Source organism: Rhodnius prolixus, unplaced genomic scaffold, assembly GCF_049639745.1.
Source record: "Rhodnius prolixus isolate KJV_2025 unplaced genomic scaffold, Rpr scaffold_7, whole genome shotgun sequence".
Lineage (NCBI taxonomy): Eukaryota > Metazoa > Arthropoda > Insecta > Hemiptera > Reduviidae > Rhodnius > Rhodnius prolixus.
In genome coordinates this window covers 21,206,741-21,230,451 of record NW_027411582.1, presented here as the reverse complement: position 1 = coordinate 21,230,451, position 23,711 = coordinate 21,206,741, and the positions used below count along the sequence as shown (strand labels likewise).

Below are 23,711 nucleotides of genomic sequence, written 5' to 3'. Positions count from 1 at the left end.
TTGGATCTAGTAGACGAAACCTCCCCTACTAAGAAGGTTAAGGACTTTCCCTTCTAGTTCTTTTTGCGCTACTATCACCTTTGGCCTCAAAGATCCAAAGTTTTCATAGCAACGCAATCGAACAGCAGATGAGAGGCCGTTTCCTCCTCTTCCTGACACAATCTGCACAACGGTTCCTGAGCTAATAAGCCCCCACCTTGTACAGAACTGCTTCCTGAACCCTTCCATTCCCTGTGAATAGTCGTGTGATCAGAGTAATCTGATTTTTTGCCCAAACACAGAGTCACTTTGGCTCTTTGTTTATATAGCCAAGGCATCATAGTCTTACTGTATTTGACCCTAGAACCCACCAACCAGTTCTTTTCATGTTCTCTCCAGATCCCAACCTCTGAGAGCCGCACGAACTGCACCCTTAGTGATCCCCAGGACTGGTTTTGGGCCAATGAAAGGAGTGGTCTCTCTTCAAAGCGAATAAATCTTTCGCCTTTTGATCACCACATAAAAGAGGGTAAAATGTTTTTAAACATGTATAAAAGATAGTTGAACAACCAATTTTTGTTGAGTACATTTAAACATTTTGATTGTATACAGCGATTTTACGAGAAAAAAAATTACCTCATCTATGTTCTTTGACTGTAATTTTATTTGTAATTTTGTTGTAATTCCATTGTCCTTTGTACTGAAATGAGATACATTAATCAATTGAAAGCCCGCAATTATACTAATGGTTTCGGTGTGTGAATTAAATGCTGTTCCAACGGGCAATGCTGTCAGTCTTGTTTAGCTATTAAATGTAGGCATGTAAGTTTGACAGTGAGAGGGTGTATAGAGGAAGGGAATTGGTACGAAGGGTAAACTGTCCGTTTTGTATGTTTTGCTTTAAACAAACTCCAAATGATGTACATTTACAAATGTTTTATGACTTTAATTTTACTTTATTTCTCATTAAACGTTACAATTATTTACAAATGAAACTTAAAGATTTGTAAACAATAAAATAAATTGTTTGTTACGGTTTTAATTAAAATTACAGATTTTAATTGATAAAATGTTTGTCTAAATTCGTACAAGGACCTTTTTTCACTCTGTATAATCATTGGTTTGAAACCTGCAAATTTAAAAACAAATCTCTAGCATCAAACAAACAAATACAGCTGCTAATTTTTTATTATTTTAATTAATATTATATACTAAGATTGTATCCAGTAATTTGCCAACACCTAAACGTTAGCCTCATTATTGACGAATATCCACAGAAAATAGAGTTGGCAGAAGGCTGTTATTTTGTCCAATATTTCTTGGGTCGATAAAATACAAATAATTTTTTCGTTAGGAAAATTTTCCCTTACAAAGTGTTAGTGCCTAACTTGTTGAGCCACTTCAAATTACTCTGAAGTGGAATCATTTCTGAAAATAGCCTATAAGCATTCTCTGGTAATACTGGGGTTGTACTTAGAAGCTCAGGGCGCCTTAATTGTTGGTGTACTGTAAATTCAAAGAAAAAGAACATGCATCTGTCCCTGAAGATAGATAAAATACGGAACTGAATCGAATGCAAGCAAACGAGTTTACCACGATGAATAAAAACTTTCAATATTGTCCAGCATTGGATACAACCACATGTGAACAAATCTTTGAAATCATCCCAGTGGCTTCATATCAGTAAAAATTATTTCAGCTATGTATATAAGCATTTTCTATTGTAGCAGCTGCAGAATATGAAACGAAGCAGATGATTGCAGTGAAAACATTGTATAAACAAGCTTAATAATAAATTATTGTAGAAAAGTGTAGGTTATTCTAGGTTTAACAGTGCAAAGAGCTAAGTTAGTTGACCAAAATGGCATCGTTCTTGCTACAGTTGTATACAAATTATTGACTTCTTCAAATTGTTCAACTATATATAGTTTAATTCTTTTTTAAATCATTAATAGCAAAATTGCGAAGGCACTCTTCTAATGCAGAATTGTTTGTGCAGTATTTCCGAACGTTGAACACCCGTGTGTCGGTGGTGTACATCGAGACATGGCAAGGTGCCAATCAGGCAGTAATAGACAAAACACAAGATATAAGTAGAGCGTTATTAAATTTTAATGACTATACTTCTAGAAATCTCTTCCACATAGATAAAGATACCGCACAGCTACTGACGTAAGTATACATTTCGTTTTATTGCAAAAAAAAAGTCTGTTGAAAGCAAAAATTATTTTAACTTTTGTGTTTATGTTTAGTGGTGAAATATTCCAAGGTGGTGAAGCGGGTATGTCAGTGCCAGAAACAGTGTGCACGCCTAAAAGCGTTGGAATCAGCGTGGACGTCAACGCTTATGAGCTTTACTTGTTGGCAGGCACTATGGCTCATATGATTGGCCATAACATTGGCATGGGGCATGATGGTAGAAGTAAACCCTTTATTACTTTTTAAGACTAATATTTAAGCCATTATTATTTTTAAAAGTAGTTGAATGTAGATTATTTTGCTATACCAGAATCATTGGAATACAACTTCAGATTTTAAATTTTTGACTTATTTAAAGTGAGTTATTTTGGTTGGCTTAACACGGAGACCAATCGGCATCAGTTCCACTGGTTGTAGCATAGCAAGCGTTTAATCTAATTCCAGACTTGGTAGTAAAGTGATTGAGATTAAGGTACAGGATTGATTTTTTAAGAAAATTAATGGGTTGGCAAATAAGTTCGTTCGGTTTTTGAGGGTGGAATAAATAACCATTTTTTTTATACACAGAATAAATTTTAATCAATTATATATTGACCATTCTTATTGATGACTTCATGCCATCTTTCCACCAACTTCATTATACCACGTTCGTAGAACGTCTGTGCCTTATCGTCGAAAAACCAATCAAAATGTTTTTTTTGACAGTCTTTTCTTTATTGAAAGTTTTTCCGTTCATGGAGTTCTGCAACTATCAGAATAAATGATAATCAGAAGGTGCCAGGTTTGGTGAAAACATCCCAGCAGTTTATACCGAGTGATCAATGACGTATGCGGTCTGGCCTTGTCGTGATGGGAGACATCACCTTTGCGATTTGCCAATTCTGGACATTTTGTGCGGATTGCTTGGTCCAATTTGGTTAACTGCAAGCAGTATGCGGTTGAATCAATTGTTTTGCCTGACGGTAACAGCTCGTAATAGATGGCACCTTTGTTATCCCACTATGCGGAGAGCATACTCTTCTTCGAATGCAATTCCGCCTTCGAGCTTGTTTGCGGCGGCTCACTGCAGTGCTTCCATGATCTTTTACGCACTACATTATCATAGACGATCCATTTTTTATCTCCTGGTACCATCCGCTTTAAAAATGGATCGTTTTATTGACGTTTCCGCAGCGAATCGCAAATAGATATACGAGTGGCTAAGTTGGCCTCGGTTACTTCATGCGGCACCCAAACATTGAGCCGAGAAACGTATCCCAGCCGACGCTAATGCTTTTCGGCGCTTGTATGGGATATGTTGAGTGCACTTGCTATCTCTCTCACCGATTCGCATGGATCTTTATCGATTACGCCCTTGTCATCATCTGAATTAATCTCAGTCGGGCGTACGGAGCGGGGCGCATCATTTCTGCCAAAATCTCTAGAACGGAATTTGGCAAACCACTTTTGGTTAAGGCATCATCACCATGTACACAACATATCTTTTTAAGAGCCTCTGCGGCTAGTTTGCCTTTTTTAAAATAATAGAGCACAATATGACGAAAATGCACTTTATTTTTTTTATCTTTAAAGCTACGCAGCAAGCACAATAGTTAAACCGAAATTCATAGAAAGGTTACTCTTAACATAATCTTTCAAATGAACAATCGAGTTGTGCGCTTGCGTCGAAAATAAAAAATGAAAATCGGGATGAATCTGTACTAAATTAAAAACCGAACGAACTTATTTGACAACCCATTAATTTTGTGATCGCTTAATAAGAATTTATAACCTTATTCTTCTACAAACAAATAATTTCAAACAAACTTTTTAATAGAGCCAGATACCAAATGCAACAACATATGTATTGGCAGGAATCTGTTAAATAGGCTATTCTCTAGCCCTATTTAAGCAAATTCTGTTAGCCTTGGTTCGAATTTATTTAATACACGGCATAACTGTTCAGTGCCAGAGAAGGATTTGGTGATTGTAATGCAATCTTTCGTGCAAATTAAATACTACCAAATATCCTAGAGGCAGGTTATTCTTCTCCCCCCAGAGGAACACAGCCCAGTACACATTTGATCTGCAATGAAAGAAAGTGAAGTGAATGAAGTTGTGTGAGATAACAACGACAAGGATATCTAATAGAAGAAGAAAAACTAAAAAATAGATTCTCTATCAACAATTTCCTAATTTCTGTAAACTTTTATAACAATCTCAGTCACTGTCAACATTTGTAATGATAAACCAGTTTGTACGATAGAACTACAAAAAAAGGTACCCTGAATTAAACCCTGAAAAATGATACCTAACTCTTCCAGAAAGTAACTATTTAAGACTCCTATGAATAGCAGATCTATTCTGTTGTAGTAAGGTAACAAAAGTTACCTTTCCTAATTTTTATCATAATAATTTAAAAAAATAATAATAATTCTTTTTTTCAGGAGAAAAATGTGTATGTCGAGATTGGCATGGGTGTATTATGGCCCAGTCCATTGTAGGACTAGAGAATGTACAACCTTACACATTCAGTGAGTGCAGTCGTTCCGATTATAATAGTGCCCTTCGTACTGGCCACGGTATTTGTTTGCTCAACAAACCTAATGAGGTAAGTACTATTTTCATATTTTTTAAGATATTTTTCATTGGCAAACTAGATAAATGTAAAAGTATAATTGTCTGTTACATAGATATTAAACAATTGTAAATATACAGCTTGAATTTTTTTTTTTTTTTTTTGTACTGCCTTCTGGCAGTAGGGCAATCTTAAGTTAGTTACATACCAGCAATAAGGAATCATTTTCTACAAGAAGTGTCCCTACAACAAATCAATATAAAAGTGCACACTAAAATATATTGCACTAGTAAATTTAGATTGGGAAAAATTGAAATAAAATTGTCAGACAAGAAATAATTTTGAAAATTTATCTAAAGTTTATAAAATTGTGTTAATCTTAAATATAAAGTAAATATGCTGTTTGCAGCTGGAAGTTCGGCGGACATGCGGCAATAATGTTGTGGAAGAAGGAGAAGATTGCGACTGCGGAATGATTCCTGAATGCCAGGATATAGATCCTTGCTGTGATCCCTATACCTGTAAATTAAAGAAAGAAGCAGAATGTGCTTCTGGTCCATGTTGCGTCGCCTGCAAGGTATGAACTTCTTTTTTTTTTAAACTTTCAAGTGTAGCTCAGTCATAATTACAGCAATGGCCATTGAACACAAATGAAGCAGTTAACATGAATGACTCTTGGCATTCAAGCGTTCAGACAGTTTTGTAGCCAAGGTTATCTATAGACCACTATCAACTTATTAAAAAAGTTATAAAAACTTAATATGGGCTGGAGGATAATTTAAATATCTTCCTTTGAACGCTGTATAATTTGCAGATACATTTGTCAGATTTTGGTTCTTGCTACCGCTGAGCAATCCATACATTCTGCGGTATTTCTGGTTCTCTAGTTTGATTGACTTTAAAAATTGTCTATATCTGGTTGAAATGATCTATGTTTTAGATTTTTTTTTGTTTTGTTTCATTCAATCATTCAAAAAAAATATGGGGTATAGCAGTGTGAAATTTGATTTAAAAATTTTCTACTATCTAAAAAACAAAAAAACTAACCCTTGAATATTCTACTGAATATATAATTATACTGAATTATATTCTTGAATAATTCTTAAATAATCTACTGGTTAACTTAACATTTTCTTTTTTTTTCAGTTAAAAAAAGGTGGTACAGTATGTAGGGAGGCTAGCAACGAATGTGATCTCCCAGAACATTGTACCGGTGAACATGGACAGTGTCCATTAGATGTACATAAAAAGAATGGCAACCCATGCGCTTCAGAATCTGGATACTGTTTCAATGGAATCTGCCCCACGCTTGATCTACAATGCAAACAGATCTGGGGTTATGGTAAAATTAATTACGAATATATTTAGTTGTGAATGATTCTAAAAGTTATTAATAAAAATAAGAAAAACGTTCATAATTCTTTATATTATAATATTTTACTCAATAGTATTTTCATATTTGGTATTTATTTATTTTTTAATTATATAAATAAAGGCCTCTTTTTAGTAACCTTATTGAAACCTTAAGTTTACTATAAATATTTTTTATTTAATTTACTTATCGCCGAATTTGGTGATGGTCTTAGGATCATACTTGTTGAGGTCTTTAGGAACCTACATTTTATCAGAAATGTATTATTATATTTGTTTTCTATTAAATAAAGACTTGATAATAATAAAATTTAGGTAGAAGATCTTTTTTTTTGTACAGAAATAACAGTAAATTCTCGTTTTCAGATGGTGTTGCCGGTGATATCGAATGTTATAAACAGTTTAATTCTAAAGGCTCATTCAGTGGCCACTGCGGTTATGATAGTGATAAAAAAGCTTTTATTAAATGTGATAAGGAGTGAGTAATTTAATAAATAAATAAATAATCCTGTTGTCAACATTTTAGCATCTCATATAATTATCTATTATTAAATATTAACTGTAGGAACTCTCGCTGTGGATCCCTGCAATGCCAGCGGGGAAGTAGTTATCCTCTAGTTGCTGGCGTAGATCAGCTATATTCCAGAACTATTATTTCAACGAAAGGTGTCGAATATGAATGCAAGTAAGTGATTTTAATTTTTATTATTTGATTGCACACGTGACAAAAGATCGCGCTTTGATGTAATTTGTTTCACGACGCAATTATTCTACATCGAACGAAGCAGCAACAGATAGATTCGGTGATGGCATTTCAAATTGACAGAGAAGAAAATATCTTCAGCCACGTGCGATTTATATTTCTCCTATAACTCTGTTGGAGATGAAGGAGAGCAGGCGGTCAATATGATTGCAAACAATGTACGAATTTGATTTGGATATGGATTTTTTTAATCTCTACAAACAAAACCATCCGACCTAATGTGTATATTATAAACTCATCCTGAAAATATAATGTTCGAAATTGAAATTAAGAAAATTCCAGAAAAACTGATTAATGATTTTGTATTTATCCCTATTTTCCGAACTACTACATCCAAAAATAGCCGACCTAACGCGTATAATACATGCTTGGCATAAAAATACATGGTTAGAAAAGAAAATAAGGAAATTCCAGCTAAAAGCGATGAATAATTTGTATTTTTCCCTTTTTTCTGAACTACTACAACCCAAAAATAGCCGACCTAATGTATATAATACCCGCTCCTCATAAAAAAAAACAATATTTCAAACAGAAATTGAGAAAATTCAATCAAAATTAATGATGATTTTGTATTTTCCTTTTTTTCTAAACCTCTAATTGCGAGACTGGTCGGCCTATTTTGTTTACATTGTATACATTGACCTAGTGCCTGTTTTTGTATTTTGTGTTATTTTATTATAATATACGCTTGCCCAAATTCTCAATTGTTGTTGGACCGGGGTTTATTTAAGAAAGAAGCATTCATTTTGATTGGGATGCCTGTCGTAGTTTCTTTAAATATGCCAGATTTTCCACCGACTCGCTCTCCTCGTTTGAACTGATTTTCTACTCGCATTCCATGTGTAATACTTAGGCACTTCTGGAATACAGCAGTGTTTTTGTAAACGCATAAGAAGTGTTTTGATATAACGTGAAGAAAGAAGTTAACGTTGTAGCCGGTTGATTCAGGGCTATTTGTTGCACATTGAAATCTATGAACATTTAATTTAACCATCCAGTCGGAAACATTGAAATGGTGTCGTAAAATATTTAGTATAGCGTGTGTTGTTTTTACGTCCAACAGATGGCGGTGTTTTTTTTTTTTTAAAAAAAAACATGTTTTTGCAAATCGCAGGAGTGACATTTATACATAAAATAAGTATATAAAAACACGCCTGTATTCAAATGCAACTTTGTCTCCAAATTTCAAAGCAATCGGTGAAGAATTTCTAAGATTTAAGATTTTGAACAAAGGAAAATTTACATTTTTATTTATATAGATTCATTAATTAGTTAGTAACTTAAGTTTGCTTAATAATTAGAATATTTTTGTAACTTTAGAAAACTTACTATGTACTGAATTGCACAGTTAACCTTACGTTACTATATATAGGGCTAAGCGCCTCCCCCTCTTCGCGCTCTATCTCAAGAACGGTTTATTTAATAGTAATCATGATGATAATAATCATCTGATAAGATTTTTAACAATCGAAATGCATTTTTTTAAATAAAATAAATGTAAAAAAAAAATTACAGAGCGACAAGTGGTCCTGTGGATCAGCCAGACGTTCCAGACTTAGGTCTGGTAAGAGATGGTACCCCATGTGGAGAAAATTTGGTGAGAAATATTTTTAAAATTCATTAAATTATTATTTTATTAAACTCTTTATTTGCACTAACGCGGACGATATCGTCCTATTGGCTTCGGACCCGCATGTGTTTCAAAAAATGATCGATCGCGTGGGAGAATATTCTAATAAGTGGAATTTAGCCGTTAATCTGAATAAATCGAAGGTTATGGTGTTCAGAAATGGTGGCAAATTAGCGAGGAAGGAAACCTGGAGATTAAATGGGGAAAATTTAGAAATTGTTAACTTTTATAAGTATCTGGGAGTCGGCCTAACCCCTAAATTATCCTGGACCCGTCACTTTGTAGAGAAGTTAAGTTTATCTAAGTCAGCTATTATGATAACGTACACGGATCTGATTAATAATAGTGATGTACCTCTGAGCGCTAAGTTTACTATTTTTAATTCCGTGATGCGGGCTATAATTTGTTACGCTGCCCAAGTGTGGGGTTTTCTTCGTATTCAGGAAGTTGAAAAATTAAATACCTTTTTCCTGAAAAAACTATTCAAACTGCCTTTGAACACCCCGCATTATGTTTTATATACGGAAACAAGCTCAAACCCTCTGTTTTTATTTACGTTTAACTTGCACTACAAATATGTTCAAAAAGTATTGTCAATGCCGGACCAACGCCTCCCTAGAATTTTAGCCAATACAATTATTAGTAAGAAATTATATTGGTTTAAAGAATACACGGATCTGTGCAGTAGATATAGCTCTTCAGATCAAGTAATTAGGGGCAACTACGAGGGCTCAGCAGACAATTTGTTAAGCGCTATTCAGATAGAGTTTAAAAGTAATTTAGTTAATGGTATGAAAAATTCAAGATTCCATAAGTTGTACAAGGAATTAAATTTAGAACTTGCGTCTGATAATTATGTTAATGATAGTAACGCAATTGGTCTGATTAGTACCATCATGAAATTGAGGGGCCAGCTACTTAAATTGAATTTTCATGTGAGTAGGGGTGAAAGTGAGTACAGGTGCGCACTATGTAATACTGGCGATGTAGAAAATGTGGTAAATTTTGTTGGTTTGTGCCCTGTATTACAGGAATGGCGATTAAGATGGCTCGGTGAACGGTTTGTCCCCTTACAAGAAGTAATAAATTATTTAAATGGTCTTTATGGATGGGAAAAACTTTATAAATATACTGTCTCTGCTTTGAAATATAGGTCATTTTTAATTAATGAGTTTAATTATTAGGCTGGTGATTTATGAATCTGCCCTTAAAATCATATATTATAATCAGTTATTATTAAATGAAAAAAAAGTCTTGATTTATGTATGTATTTTGTTCTTGTTTAGATTATTTTTATTGTATATTCCTAATTTAGAAGTGTTTATTTTAATTTAGTACAGAGCATAAATTTTGTTTATCGATGGTCAACTTGGCGGACGGACCTTGGTTGTGTAATGTCTTGTTTATGTGAATTTTGTAAATATGAAATCAATAAAACACACTATATTATTATTATTATATTATTATTATTTGCACTAAAGCAACATGCTCAACAAAAAAAATTAAATATTTTAAGTTCTCAGAGTGCTTCAATTTCATTATAAATTTAATTTAAAATTACAGATTTGCGTAAATCAAACGTGTACAAGTATATTTCCGCATATGGACCAAGGAACTTGCCCAAGCAATCACAATAAACTTGAATGTTCAGGAAATGGGGTAAGTTTGGAAATATTTATATAAATTTGTTTTTCATTATTTAACTTGAAAAGAGCAAAGCAAAGATGAGGATTTTATTAATGCATTTTAATGAAAAAAAGATGTTACAAATAAAATATTAGCCAATTTAATTTTTTTTTTTTTATTATTATTATTAAACGAACTTCACTAATGTACGAACACAATTAAGAATTGAAATGTTTTTAATGCAGTTCATTACTCGTACTTAAGGAGGGTCCTGAACACAATCAAAACATTAATGAAACTAAAATTTAATTGAGATATACTCATTGAAAGCTCATTTCACAGGACTATGAAATAAAAACTTAAAAAATTTTTCCTAACATTTTCTCAAATATTTCAGAGAGATCAGAAGTAAATGTTTAAAGTGTAATTTGTAACCTTTGACTTTTAAGACAGCCTACATTAAAATTGACTACTGGTCCATCTAAAAGAGTTTTCAATGAATTAAACAACTTGATAAACTAACACTGTTGAGTTTCGCTCGTGAACACGTTTTCTTGCAAAAACAAACGTAATTTTCTCATACGAAGATAAAAAGGAATCCTGGAAAATGATATACCGTTAGAAAGCCCATTAGACAAGGAAACTTTTACAAAAAAAAAAAGTGCCAGCACTTAGGTCTGGATAATGATCACTAAGGAACGGATTTTTATGTATTTAAAAATGCCAAATATTTAATTAAAATATGCATTTATTTTCGTCAATTATGTGGAAAATATGTGATTTTCTTAAAATATTTTCTGGAATATTTAAGTAAAATGGACATTTTTTTTTATGAAAATGGATTTTTTTGGGGGGGGGCAAGTTATAATTATTTATACAAGAAAAGAACATTTTTACAATTTATAATAATTTATTAGGAACAAAATAATTTGTTTTTACAAGTTATAATGATTTATACAACAAAGAACATTTTTACTATTTATAAAAAGATGTGTTAAATTTTCAATTTTGAAAACTTCACTCTTCGAAATTGTTTGCAACCACATGAAATTTCAAATGTTGGAACGTAAAGTGACGACGATCTGGGCGTAAGATGGACTTGTAACGACTAAAAGATCGTTCAACATCTACTGAAAGAAGTTATCTCGTTGGTTGTAAAGGGTACACGATGTTCTGAGGTGACTTCTGTTCCACTGATAATATCAGAAATCTGGCAGATGGTCTCCCACCCTTTGTTCTTGCTCAGTACTTCTACCAGTTTTTAAGTTTGTGGAAAGGGTTATCTGCTCTAACCAAAGCCCGACACAGATCTGTACTCAGAGTAGACTTACTTGATGATGGAGATGTAAGGAAGACTTGATAGGACGTCCTCTCTTTCTTTCTGTTTTTATTCTCTATGTGCGATCCGGTGGCAATATGTTGGGTGACTTGGGAACGTTGAGAGCAAGAAACGCGCTTGTCACAAGCTGTGCAGTACAAAATGTCTCCATCACTTCGAAAAAGTTCTGCTGGAAACTCGCGAAGATATTTAGCAACCAGTTGTTTGTTTGAGGCCGATGTTCGTGGCATTTCACCCAAAAAAGAATACACTAAGTGACCGAACGAAATGAATTGGACACTTTAACGAACGAGCTGAAAGAACAGACAACGTCGGACAACTTCAAAGAACTAACAAGTGCCCGTCACTGTTTAAGCAGCATTCTGTGTAAATTACAATAACCATTGTACCCACTGTGATTCACAGCCCTACAGTCTGTGGTTCACAGTTCCTGTCAACCACCTCCCAATTATGAAAATATGCCCAAAATGAAAAATATGAAAAAATATGTACATATTTTGATTAAACATGTAGAAATATTTATTTATTTTAATCAAATATGTATAAATATGCGATAACATCCAAATATGTGGAAATATGTGAAATAAAAGTAGACTCAAACGGCTTAAAAAGTGTCAGTATGAATACTTCTAGTTGAAAAACGTCTGTAAATTGCCTAGAAAAAAATATGTAAATACATACGAATCCGTTCCCTAATGATCACATAAGGGCCTAATGAGTTTTCTTAAAAATTTCTAATACTTTTATTTGTCCAGTATCCTGGAGGAAGATTGAGGCTGTTTGGAGAATAACTTATGCTTCAAAATGGTGACAAATTTTTAGACAATTTATTTGTCTTTCTAACCGTGTCATCAGAATCGAATTCGGACTAAAACTTTCTGGGTAATAACATTTTTATGGCAAGAAAAAGTAGAAAATATGAAGTTGGTCAATACGTCATTGAACTTCACTTTAGATGTAATACACACATGGACATTCCTTACTGGTTCACCCTGTATATCAAACCTTATCATTCACATACCGTTTTCATCGACCTAATTAAGTCTCACTACCGCAGATTCCACAGCTCCCTCGCTTGAAGCAGAAGTGATTTATAGATCTATTTCTGTGAGTTAAGTCCACCGTAAAAGGGTTTCACCATTGGTTGATTGCTCTAACGTTTCATAATATATGAACTGAACCATTAACAGCAAATTTACTTAATACAACTTGTGTTGTAGTTTTAAAAATTACCAATAAAGTGAAAAAAAGAGAGTGAAAAACAAAAAAAATACTTTCGTTGTTATTTGGTAAAATAATGTTATAATTCCCACCTTTCAGGTATGCACCAATGTAAACAAATGTTACTGCTTCTTGGGCTGGTCAGGTCCGGACTGTTCAATCCAAGTTGAGATTATCATATCGCCCTCACCTGAAGCAACAGCATATCCAGGTAGTGGACAGTCCCAATCTGATAAAGCGGATATCGAAAAACAAATGAATAAAAAGGAAACGCCTTATGGTAATAAATTTTTTATTAATATTGCTTAATTTTAATTAAAACTTCTGTTTTAACTTTTATTTTATTAATTTTATTAGGTAAGAGAATCTTTTAGGAAGGTAGAAATAATTCAGTCCACTATTTTTTCCTTTCTCTTACTACAGGTTCTGATTTATTTTTCAAGAGAGAAAAATATTTGGATGTCTTCAAATTCCCACAATACCTAAAATAAGTTGAACTTTACTAAAGCTGGATTTTAAATTGTTGCCCATCGTGTTGTAGACACCATCGCTTCTTCACTCGAGCGAAAGCAATACACTGCGCTGGAGTATTCCTCGATGTTTCGCAAGCCTTTGACCGAGTCTGGCACGAAGGTCTACTGTGTGGAAACTCAAACGCATCCTTCCTAGCACTTATTACCCTCATACTCAGCTCTTATCTCTCTCTGACAGATTCTTTCAAGTTCTCCAAGGCACTACTCACTCTTCCATCTATCCTGTCCTTGCTGGTGTGCTACAGGGAACTATCTTAGCTCCTCTTCTTTACACAATCTACACTGTCGACTTACCTTCTAACCTTAATACCTCTATTTACACCTTCGCTGATGACACTGCCAGTCTCTCCACACACTCTGACCCTCACAGTACGCTCACTACAGTCCCACCTTCACTCAATAGAACCTTGGTTAGAAAACTGGCATATAAAAATTAACCCAACTAAGTCTAAATACATAGTCTTCACACACAAACGTCAAACTCCACCACCTATCTTCTTACATCATACACCTTTCCCACTAGCCGACCATGTGCGGTACCTTGGAATGTACCTAGGACAAGAGACTTACCTGGGAACCCCCATACGAGACTTAAACGCACCGAACTAAAACAAACGATACAAAACTTCTAGCCAGACTACTCGAGAAACGCTCAAAACTCTCACTACAGAACAAACGACGACTCTATACAGCTCTTCTCACACCAATATGGACTTACGGACTTGAACTTTACGGAACAGCTAAAAAAAATCCAACATCAATAGACTGCAAACACTCCAAAATACTCCGCCGCATAGTAGACGCTCCGTTCTATGTTAGCAACCACACAATACATACAGATCTCTAAATTCCACTCATCTCCGAACTTGCCAAAATCCGATGTAAAAATTTTCATCAAAAACTCTCACTTCATCCCAACCCTTTAGCTGCAAACTTATCTTCAACTATACTACCCTCCAATCCTCGAAGACGGCTGAGGCGCCGTTGGCCTTGTGACCAACTGGGTGACTAATGGCGGCCATCATTGGATGACCTTCATTCACGTCTGCCATGCTCTTTATTTATACTTATCGCATTTACTTATTGTACCCTGTAGGTACAGGTGTAAATTTCATTAAAAGGATAAATAAATGAAAAAAAATTGTTGCCTAGGAGCACATTATAATAAATCTAATTTTAAATTCTATGTTATCAAGAATTGGTATTTAGGAGTATTTTATAAATCAACAGATAATTGCGAAGCCATAATTTTTTCAAAATTTGATTTTTTGTTTTTACTATTCTTCCTTCAATTTTAAAATGTATTTGTAGTTATCAAAGTTGATTTTTTTTCTGTTTTTCATTTTTTTTAAAAAAAAGGAAAACTGGAAAGCAAGAAAGCTTTGTGAAAGCTGATTTTAATAAAAAAATGTTCAATTTTGGATTCGATTTTTGTTTTGTTTTGTTACAATTAGTAATGTTCTTGAAATTTCAGTGGACCCGTTTCGCTAACAGTTGGTTTTGGTGAATTCGAGTTAGAAAGTTTCTTAAAGAATGAAAGAAAAATATTTGAAATAGTTGCAGAAGACGTTTAACATTTAATCATTTATTTTTTGACACAATAATAAAAAATGAATAATCCCTAAGATATTGTCTTATCTGTGCATAGAAATGTGCCTGCTTCCATTATGAAACATTATGCTTCGAATGATGTTTACTTACTAGATTGTTGTCCATGTTTCGGTTATCCAAGTTAGATTGTATCTATTTTTAAGTGTGTTTTCGTTTCATTAACCAATTGAATCAAAACAAGATAATTGACAAAAAAATAAATACTCAATCTTTAAGTAAATAAACCTCATTTCGTTCCCCCGTAAATTCGGGGGTACAAAATATTTTTCCAGGTAAAGAAACGGACAAAGTGAGTACATTGGTGATGGTGTTTATTATGGTGGGCGTTGTGAAGACCGTCTTCATTTGCTTTGCTAGTATTGCCGTTTGCTACAGGTATTAAGCGACCACGAAACTGAACAATAAACCATCACTCTTTTTTAATAATAATAATAATAATAAAAAAAATAATATATACATATATATTGGAAACAGAATTTAAAAAAATACCTGGAGTGTGACAACTTGAATTTACTAATCTTTCTTCTCCCTATGCAACGATTATGCATTTTCTGATTCTGCTCGATTAAAAACTTGACGACCTGATATTTATTTGTGTTGTTGTTATTTTTTGATGCAAGATGTTGTTGGTATCAATTTTATTTTCTCTTGAATGGGTGTTATTTATTTATTTATTTTTCTTCAACAAAAGCTTGTGTTTGGGGCTTGTTGCAGTTCAGAACTGGTAATCTTTTATCAGCAGCAATTCAATTTTTTTAAAAAAAAGACCTTTAAACAATAATATAGCAATTTATGACTGTAAATCTTAAATTTCCACAGACGGTTAATGATACCAACTTCTTTGGAGTAAACCCTGTTGCCATTAAAACGTCAAGAAAAAGAGTAATGCAAAAAAGGTCCATTATGATTTGCTGTAAGCCAGAATTATGATTTTTTAAGCCAGAATGGATATGTCTTCTGCAGCAAAAGGAAATAATGTGATCAGTTATTCTACTCAGTATTTTGAACTTCAGTGGACCTTACAAATTTTAATTATATCCTGCTTTATTTTCAATCTGGCCTTTGCCAATCAGCTACCTCCATCTTGTTGGTGGTCTTTCTTCTTTGTTCTTTTAGGAGGAATTTATTTTGTGGTTACCGTATCTGGATCCATATTATCAATTTTTTAAAACAAAAAATACACTCCGTCACATTTTTAAGAATGGTCTTCCAGTTTCTAATGAAGATGTGGAATACCTATGCTGCTCAACATTTGTGCCAAATCTGTAACTCTATTACAGTCTTCATTTCAGACAAGAGACACTTTTAGGTGAGGCATCTTCTTGTCTTTCAAGCTCTAGTTTGTTCTGTCCATTGTTAACTAAACTGCTTTTGCTCTACCCTTAGGATTATCTGACGTTTTCGTAAGAATTAACAGCTTCTCATGGTATTTTCTTGACTTTAACCTTAATCGCCTTTCTCTTTAGCAAACGATTCTCATACGTTTTTAATCGGTCGAACTTGGGTTAATTTTCTTTCTAAATTGCAGGGTTTTTAAGGATGAATGATATCCTTACTGAATTCTAGTTTTATTTTGTCTTCTCTAAGTATATTCCTTTTAGAACAAAGATGAGCAATGTTAGAAAAACAAAAACAAAAAAATTCGTTAGGTTAGTAAATTAGTTAATTCATTACTCACAAATCCATATTCTAATTAAGATGGATAGGCATCCAAATATTTAACATTTTGGATCTTTATGAATTAAAACAGAAAATAAAGCGTGTCGTCTGCTCTCTGCATATGAAATACTATTTATTTATTTATTTTTAATAATAGCCATTCAAGAACATTCTAAATGTTCAAAGTTCTAATAGATCCTCAAAAACATTGAAATTTTGTACATAGAATTGCTGCTGATTCAATAATGGTATGAATGCCACGTCAAATGAATAATTAATAATTTTGATTAAATGTTTTGTAGCTTAGTTTTCATTACCTCTAGGACTGGTTACTTAAAAAAAAAAAAATATGAAATGGGTATACTTATAAATCTTGTCATTGTCGTAAATCTACTGAATGCACAGGGATTATGCTACGATTCTAAAGCGTTTTTTCTTGTTATATAATATTATATATTAATGTTTGTGGTGTAAATTAATGGAAATTCAGCGATTTTTTTTGTTTTTAATTTATTAACTTTTTTCTAGTGCTATATATTAATTTTTTTTTAAGAGTAAGCTTTTGTTTTTCTTTAACACTATGTTTGCTATAATTTTTTTTTGTTGTTGGTTTCTAATTTTTGATTTTTTTGTTTTTAATTTTAAATTTCCCTTCCTTCTTCATTTTCCCTTATTATTTTATTGATTTAATTTTTTTTTTCCTTATTTATTTTTTTCAAACAACTGTGACGCTTTCTGCTTTTGATAAAATGATTTTAATGTCTGTGCATGGAATTCGGGTGCATTTTGGTACACCCAAATAATATGTAATAAATATGTATATAATCAAATATGGGCATCCTGGTTCCTTTCTTTGATAAACCTTAAATATTTTTCCATTCCTATCCGATTGCCCCATTGGCGCCCTAATAATTTATTTATTGTATCTTCTAACGTTATTTTATTAAATAATTATTCATCAATAAAATTATTTACTTCCTTCACCCTAATGTTTCACAAATTTTTTTATTCAACTTTTTGTTTTTCTCTTTCTCTTTCTCTTTTACCTACAAAATTTTTGGATTTTGTCGTCGGTTAATAATCTTTATCTGTATTGTGTTTCTCTTGTTCGGTACAGAAAACTCTCACAGCACCAACACGGTATTCCTGGTCGGTACGCTAATGTCTGTGGTGGGGGGCGTATTTATAGTGTTTGCATTGAGTGCCTTGTGCTACAGATCGGTCGTAGTTCACAAAAACTTCTCTCTATGTCTCAGGTCAGTCCAAAATAATAAAAAAGCCTGCCAAGTAGACTTTATTTTGTTTGATTTTTAATTTATTTTGTTTATTTTTTTTTTATATATTTTATATTAATTTGTTTTCATTATTTTTGGTTATTTTTCTTCTTTTCTTTTATTTAGTTTTCAGTTTAATGAAAATACAATCAACGATTGGTTTACATTTTGGGCCAGTAAATTTAGCCATCATTTTAGAGCTTTCAGCTTTTTTTAAAATTTTATTTTGATTGTTAATGAGAATTGATATTTTGGCTAAAAAAAGTAGAAAACTGGTTCAAAAATGCATTCACTTTTCGTGACATAACTTTACTTCATTTTCCTTGCAATGTACTACCCAAATATGTATTGCACCTGAAATTTGACTAGTTCTTAAAAAAAAAATATATATATATTTATTCAATGGTTAAAACAAATACGTAACATTTTTTGTGAAAAAAAAGAAAAAGGAATACTGTTTCTTTTAAAGCTTAAAGCATCTTCTGGGTAAGATTTCCGAGTTACAGCCTCTTAGGCAAAAAACATTCTTCTGGCATTACAGTAGTTATTGATTCTTGATGTTTTGTGTGGTTATATTTGTTTCCCTCCCAAAAAAAATCAATAGTTTCTTTAAGAAGAGATTCTATCCTTTAAAAAATAAAAAAGTCCAACAAAGTGTAATACTTGGAAATTGGAGCAAGATATGGAGCGTAGCCAGTGGCAAAAAGTAGTTTCACTTGGCAAATTCTCTCCGAAAAAAAGAACTGAAGTCTTCATTGGGTGCGTTTCAATAAGCGTTCACAACGATCACGCTAACGACCGCGATTTTATCCGTTCCACTAGCTTGCCAGCGTTACAATCGAAAACTCAAGTGGAATGGACTATGGGGCGTTTTAACCGTTCATGTAAACATTACAAATGGCGACCTCGAAAATAAGTCAGAAGCTTGAAGAGGTTGTTTTTTTAATTTTAACCCCGTTTATATGCAGTTATAATAAACTTTATTAATTATTGGTAAAGTTGACTTATATAAAAAATATAATTCAATTTTTATATTACATTTTCGTGAAGTATTTATAAAATTTACGTTTTTAAATAAAATTAAAATGTCTTTTGCGGCAACAGTAGGATATTTATTAATGCAACGTAATAATGCTTTAGAAAGTTCTTCATCTAGTTCCGATAAAAAGTGGAATGCAATTTTACAAAATCGCAATAGTGAAAAGCGAAAACTTAAGCCACGTATTATTAACTATCAAAGTGTAATTGGTCGTTATTCAGTGATTTAGTGTGTAAAGGGATAAGTAATTTTTCATTTTATTATTTTTTTTTAGACTTTCGAGAAACACATTCTATTATTTACATGAGATAATACTTTCATTTACCTAATATAATTTTTTCGGTCGCCATCTTTGATTTTAAAAATTGCGCCAAATTTCTGAACGCCCATTTCGACCCAGCTGTTAAGGTGGGGCGTTGTGAGCTTCGCGTGAGCGAAAATAATGACGTCATTAGTGACATTTTCGCCACAACCACAACGACCGCGGTCGTAAAGTGGAACGGCTGAAGGTACAATTTGATCGTTGTGAGCGCTTAGTGGAACGCACCCATTATATTCTATAGAGGCCAAAGATTAAGGATATAAAATTGTAGTTTTTTAGTATTGGAGAAGGTTTCAATATATTGGTGACAATAAACAAAATATTAGATTTGTTATTTATTTGCTAAAGTCAATTCTATCTTTCGATGTAGTCTCAGTTACTTTTGAGAAGCAATATGACGCTTTAATGGAATTAGAAGTGAAATGTTCATTAAAAGAGAACTTTCTTCCCGACCAAGAAAATTAGGTGCCTTCTTCTGTGATATTACGAAGAACCAATTTATTAATAATTATTTTTTACATTTTAGTAACTAAATTACTGGCATTCTTCATATAATATTTATTTGTCAACCAAATTTAAGACAATTCAGCTAGGTTCTATCTTAGTTGCGCATTTATTTGGCGATAAATAATTAAAAACATTAAACACCCTTGATGCAAACTACTTCAGACCCTTTTACTTCAATTTGGTATCATTATCATTGAACTTATCACATATATGTTTGGATCTAGGGTTTTCTTGTGAAAGTTAACCGCAGGAAAGAGCCATCGAACGTTAAAAGAAAAAACCCTAATTGATTAATCAAAGGTTCGCTTAAAAACCTGTGAGAGCATTCATGCTCAGCATGAATAAAAGGCTAGGTTTTTGTGTGAACAGGATAAGATAAATATTTTAGAATTAGTCTAGAAAATGGTTGACCTTCTTTAGGTAAATAACTTTTAAATTATGTATTTGAGATTTTAACCATTCACTATTCTATTTGTTTACAAAAATTCGTGTACTTTCTTACAGTTTTTAACAACAAAAGTTTGAAATTAGTTTAACAACAATCTTTAAAATGTTACAGTTATTCTAACCTATAGCACTCTGGAATCGAAAACATCATAGCAAATAAATTTGCACTTAGATTGATTTATTTTGCTCCACCCGTAGAAAAATAATTCACAGCAATTTTTTTGTTTTAATTGATTGATTCCTTTGAGATATTGCTCAAAAAGTTGCCACAACATGATGATTTGTCCATGATGATTCCCAACATCATCATCTCTGCTGCTAAACATTGTAATTCTGTTATGTCGTATCGTATGTCCAAATTAGGACACGAAAATATTGCCATAACACTTGTTCGTTTTCATCAGGAATTCCCGAGTCAATGATTCGGATGGAAATCCGGGTCAATGGATTTATGGATTCTCTTTTCATAAATAGTTATATTTTCTTGAAAGCCTTTTTTTAGTAAGATATCTTACCCAGTTGTTCTGCTTAAAAGTACTGAAAAGTTACTAATGATATTATCTTGTTTACATATTTTGATAAAATTACCAAAACTATGTAACATTGTTAAATATTGTGGTGCACGATTCTTTAGTTTTTATCCTAATGAAATTTTATTATTTGCATGGTGAGTACAAGGGAAATAATATTTAAAGGTTTAATTATTCTTATTCACAATTTTTTTTAAAAAATAAAACTGCACTTACATGTTCTTTTAATTTTCTGTTAAGTAACGCGCTATTTTAAATTTTTATTCTGGCTATTATTAAAATAAATTCGATTCTTAGTTAGCCTTGTACAAACCAGATTTATTTCAAACTTGAGTGTTCATACCTTTATTTTGTTTAAATATTTTATTTTATAATTTGCTGTTTAAATTTGTTTTAGTTAATTATTGTTCAGTTGTTTCTAAAGATTGTTACTCCGTAGTGAACTCCTAGAGACAAAATTGGCTGATCTTGTTGTTTCCAAAAAAAATAATAAAAAATACACTTTTTTTTTAATTTACTTTTTATTAGTTTTAAGTTTCAAAAGCATTGACTTTATTATTTTAATTTTGTTTCTTCATTACTTTATTTTCAGAATAATTTTCGCTTTGTTTTAGTGCAGGAATGAAGTATTTTTTTAAAAAAGAAAATTAAGGATAAGAGGTTCAGGTTGAAAGTATCTCAAAATATAACTCGAAAGATCAAAATTTTAATCATGTCAATATTATTAAAAATTTTATTTGGTTTTCTGTTCGAAAATTGCTTTCAATTCCTGGACTTTTTAATTTTCTAAATATTTTTTTTTTAAGTTTTAAATAAAACTTGAATAGAATTTAATACTTAAAATTTTAGTGGCTTACTGCTAAATTAATTTGCTTTTAAAAAGAAATAGGCTAAATTAATTAATTATTTTTTTAAATGAAACAAATTAAAAAACAGATATAGGCGCATGTTTGAACTTTACATAAACACTGCTTCACAGAATAACTTTTTCTTTTATTTTTTATTTTTTAGAATAGTTTTATTAATTCTTTCACAATGCATAAACTAACATTTATTTAATTTAAAATTAAAATAATAATCCACAAAAATAATAAATTAACGTGTAAAAACTAAAGGAATTATTCAACTGGTAAAAATGGTAAGCAATAATTAAAAATGAGGTCATTTTAATTAATAATTTTTACTACTTTTTTTTTTCTAATCTAAACCTCAGTCAATTATTTGGTTTTTTCCTATTTAAATTGTCCCTATATCCTAAATTTTATTTTTATATCTTTTCTTCCGTACTACAGATTTTATCCCAGATGCCCTAATTTCCTTTTCTAAATTTTTGTACATTTTAAGTAAAGCTTGTATTATGTGTGTTTGATATTTATTTATGTATTTGTGCATTTTGAATGTTTGTTTATTCTCCAAAATTATAAATTTAAAAAAACAACAAGAAATGAAGTTGAGGATAGTTTGAAATCTTTTTTTTTTTTTGCAAAATTAAAGTAAACTAATCTCACCTATTTTTTTTTTTTTTTCAGGCTGGGCTTAATGTCCAACTATGAAATTATTGTAGATATCGTGCACTCTGTCGGTAGCACATGCTTTACTGTAAACAATTTTTTCTAACAAATAAAACCTACACGCGGTTACAAATCCCACCTCTATAACTACTAGAACACCCACAGAAATGTAAATAATAAGTAATTTTAACAAGTTGGTGATAACATTATACAGGTGAGTGATGATTTGATGAAATTATTACTGTACCTCATGCTAGGTAAAAGCAAGATATTGTTGCTCATGTTAAAAATGTTGATTTTGAGGTTTTATAATATCCATTTTGTGGTCTCCAGAGTCCGAAATAGAGGTTTTTAGATTTTTTAGAAAATTATTTTTTGTGTGCGAAATCTCTAAAACCAAAAATCGCAGTAAATTGAATCTTTATACCTTAAATTGGGCTCTACCGATGGACCTAACTGAGTCATAGCCATCAGAAGCTCTTAACTGGAAAATCCATTTCACGGATTTTTTATTCTTTTATGTTATTTTACATGAAATGGTATTGGCCGAGTGAATATCTTTGCCTAATCCTTCCTGCCTCTTCTCGAAGCCAACATTTAATAGGAGCCCTGAATGCCAAAATAATTTTTTTAAATATAAGTTTGGCAAACCCACATCTACAGTTTGCAAAAAGTACAAGATTTGTAAGGAAGCTGACTGCTACCATCTTGTCTTTAGGTTTTTATTTGCCATTTTTCCATCACTGTAGCAGAGGTGATTTTTAAAAAAAAATTATTCCCGATAAAAAATTAATTATAAGACCGTTTACGGTGAAGAAATGAAATCTATTGCTACAATTGAATGCAACTTAGAGTTTCCACAGTTCAAAATCCTATAAGAGAACTTTTAAAATTATTCCTAAAAGGAAGATCAATATGACAAATCATTTCCCTAGATCTATTATACATGTAATTTCCTCTGAATAGATTCAACATTTTTATACAGCCAAAAAAGTGTTCACAAAATATTTTTTTTTTTCTGTTTTTAATCACTTCATTTCTTGGTTTGTTTTCAATTTGTCTTTGAATGTCTCCACCGGGTATTAACCCTTAAATAACCTTGTCAATGGCAGCATGAGCTTGTGTATAAAAGTAAAAAATAAAAATATGTATACAAACTAAATATATATGTATATACACATTTAAAAAAAATTATATATAGTTGTTTCCCGACTATATATGGTATTTGTTTTCATTTTTTTTGTTAATTTGTGTTAGTCCATGTGATATTTTATAATAAATTTGTTATATTTGATAGTTAAATTATAATCAGTTAATAATTTTAAATAAGATTTGCTATAAAATACTATTTAATCTACCGATATTTTGATTAGAAATATAAACTTCTGAATGGAATAAATTTAAATAAGATAACGGAATTCTCATTAGATAAGTTAAGTTTTGAATTTAGCAAAAGCACAAATACAAACAGGTTTTTTTGTCTTCTTTTTGTTCCCTTTCTCAAACCCTGTTTGAACCATTTTATTTTTTGATTCATTTACTTTATCCGTATCTTGATCAATTTGTTTACTTTCATTTATTTTATTTACCATT

At 31.7% G+C, this 23,711-nt stretch overlaps 1 protein-coding gene across 20 annotated transcripts in view; it reads left to right on the top strand.

The window, feature by feature from the left end:
- The window catches only part of mmd (disintegrin and metalloproteinase domain-containing protein mind-meld), a 374,487-nt gene that overhangs the window by 318,405 nt on the left and 32,371 nt on the right, over positions 1-23,711 (top strand). For 17 of the 20 annotated variants that reach the window (XR_012454178.1, XR_012454177.1, XM_074114437.1 and 14 more), the window contains exons 9-19: positions 1,979-2,151; positions 2,232-2,401; positions 4,605-4,768; positions 5,145-5,312; positions 5,882-6,077; positions 6,473-6,584; positions 6,672-6,791; positions 8,385-8,466; positions 10,063-10,158; positions 12,785-12,965; positions 17,606-17,744. Coding sequence is in view for 18 of the 20 variants with exons in the window: in XM_074114437.1 (XP_073970538.1) it covers positions 1,979-2,151; positions 2,232-2,401; positions 4,605-4,768; positions 5,145-5,312; positions 5,882-6,077; positions 6,473-6,584; positions 6,672-6,791; positions 8,385-8,466; positions 10,063-10,158; positions 12,785-12,965; positions 17,606-17,744 (1,601 nt within the window). In the remaining 2 variants the exon portion in view is untranslated. Of the gene's footprint in view, positions 1-1,978; positions 2,152-2,231; positions 2,402-4,604; positions 4,769-5,144; positions 5,313-5,881; positions 6,078-6,472; positions 6,585-6,671; positions 6,792-8,384; positions 8,467-10,062; positions 10,159-12,784; positions 12,966-15,101; positions 15,205-17,605; positions 17,745-23,711 lie in introns of all 20 variants that reach the window. The other 3 variants (XM_074114433.1, XM_074114431.1, XM_074114424.1) reach the window with 2 other exon arrangements.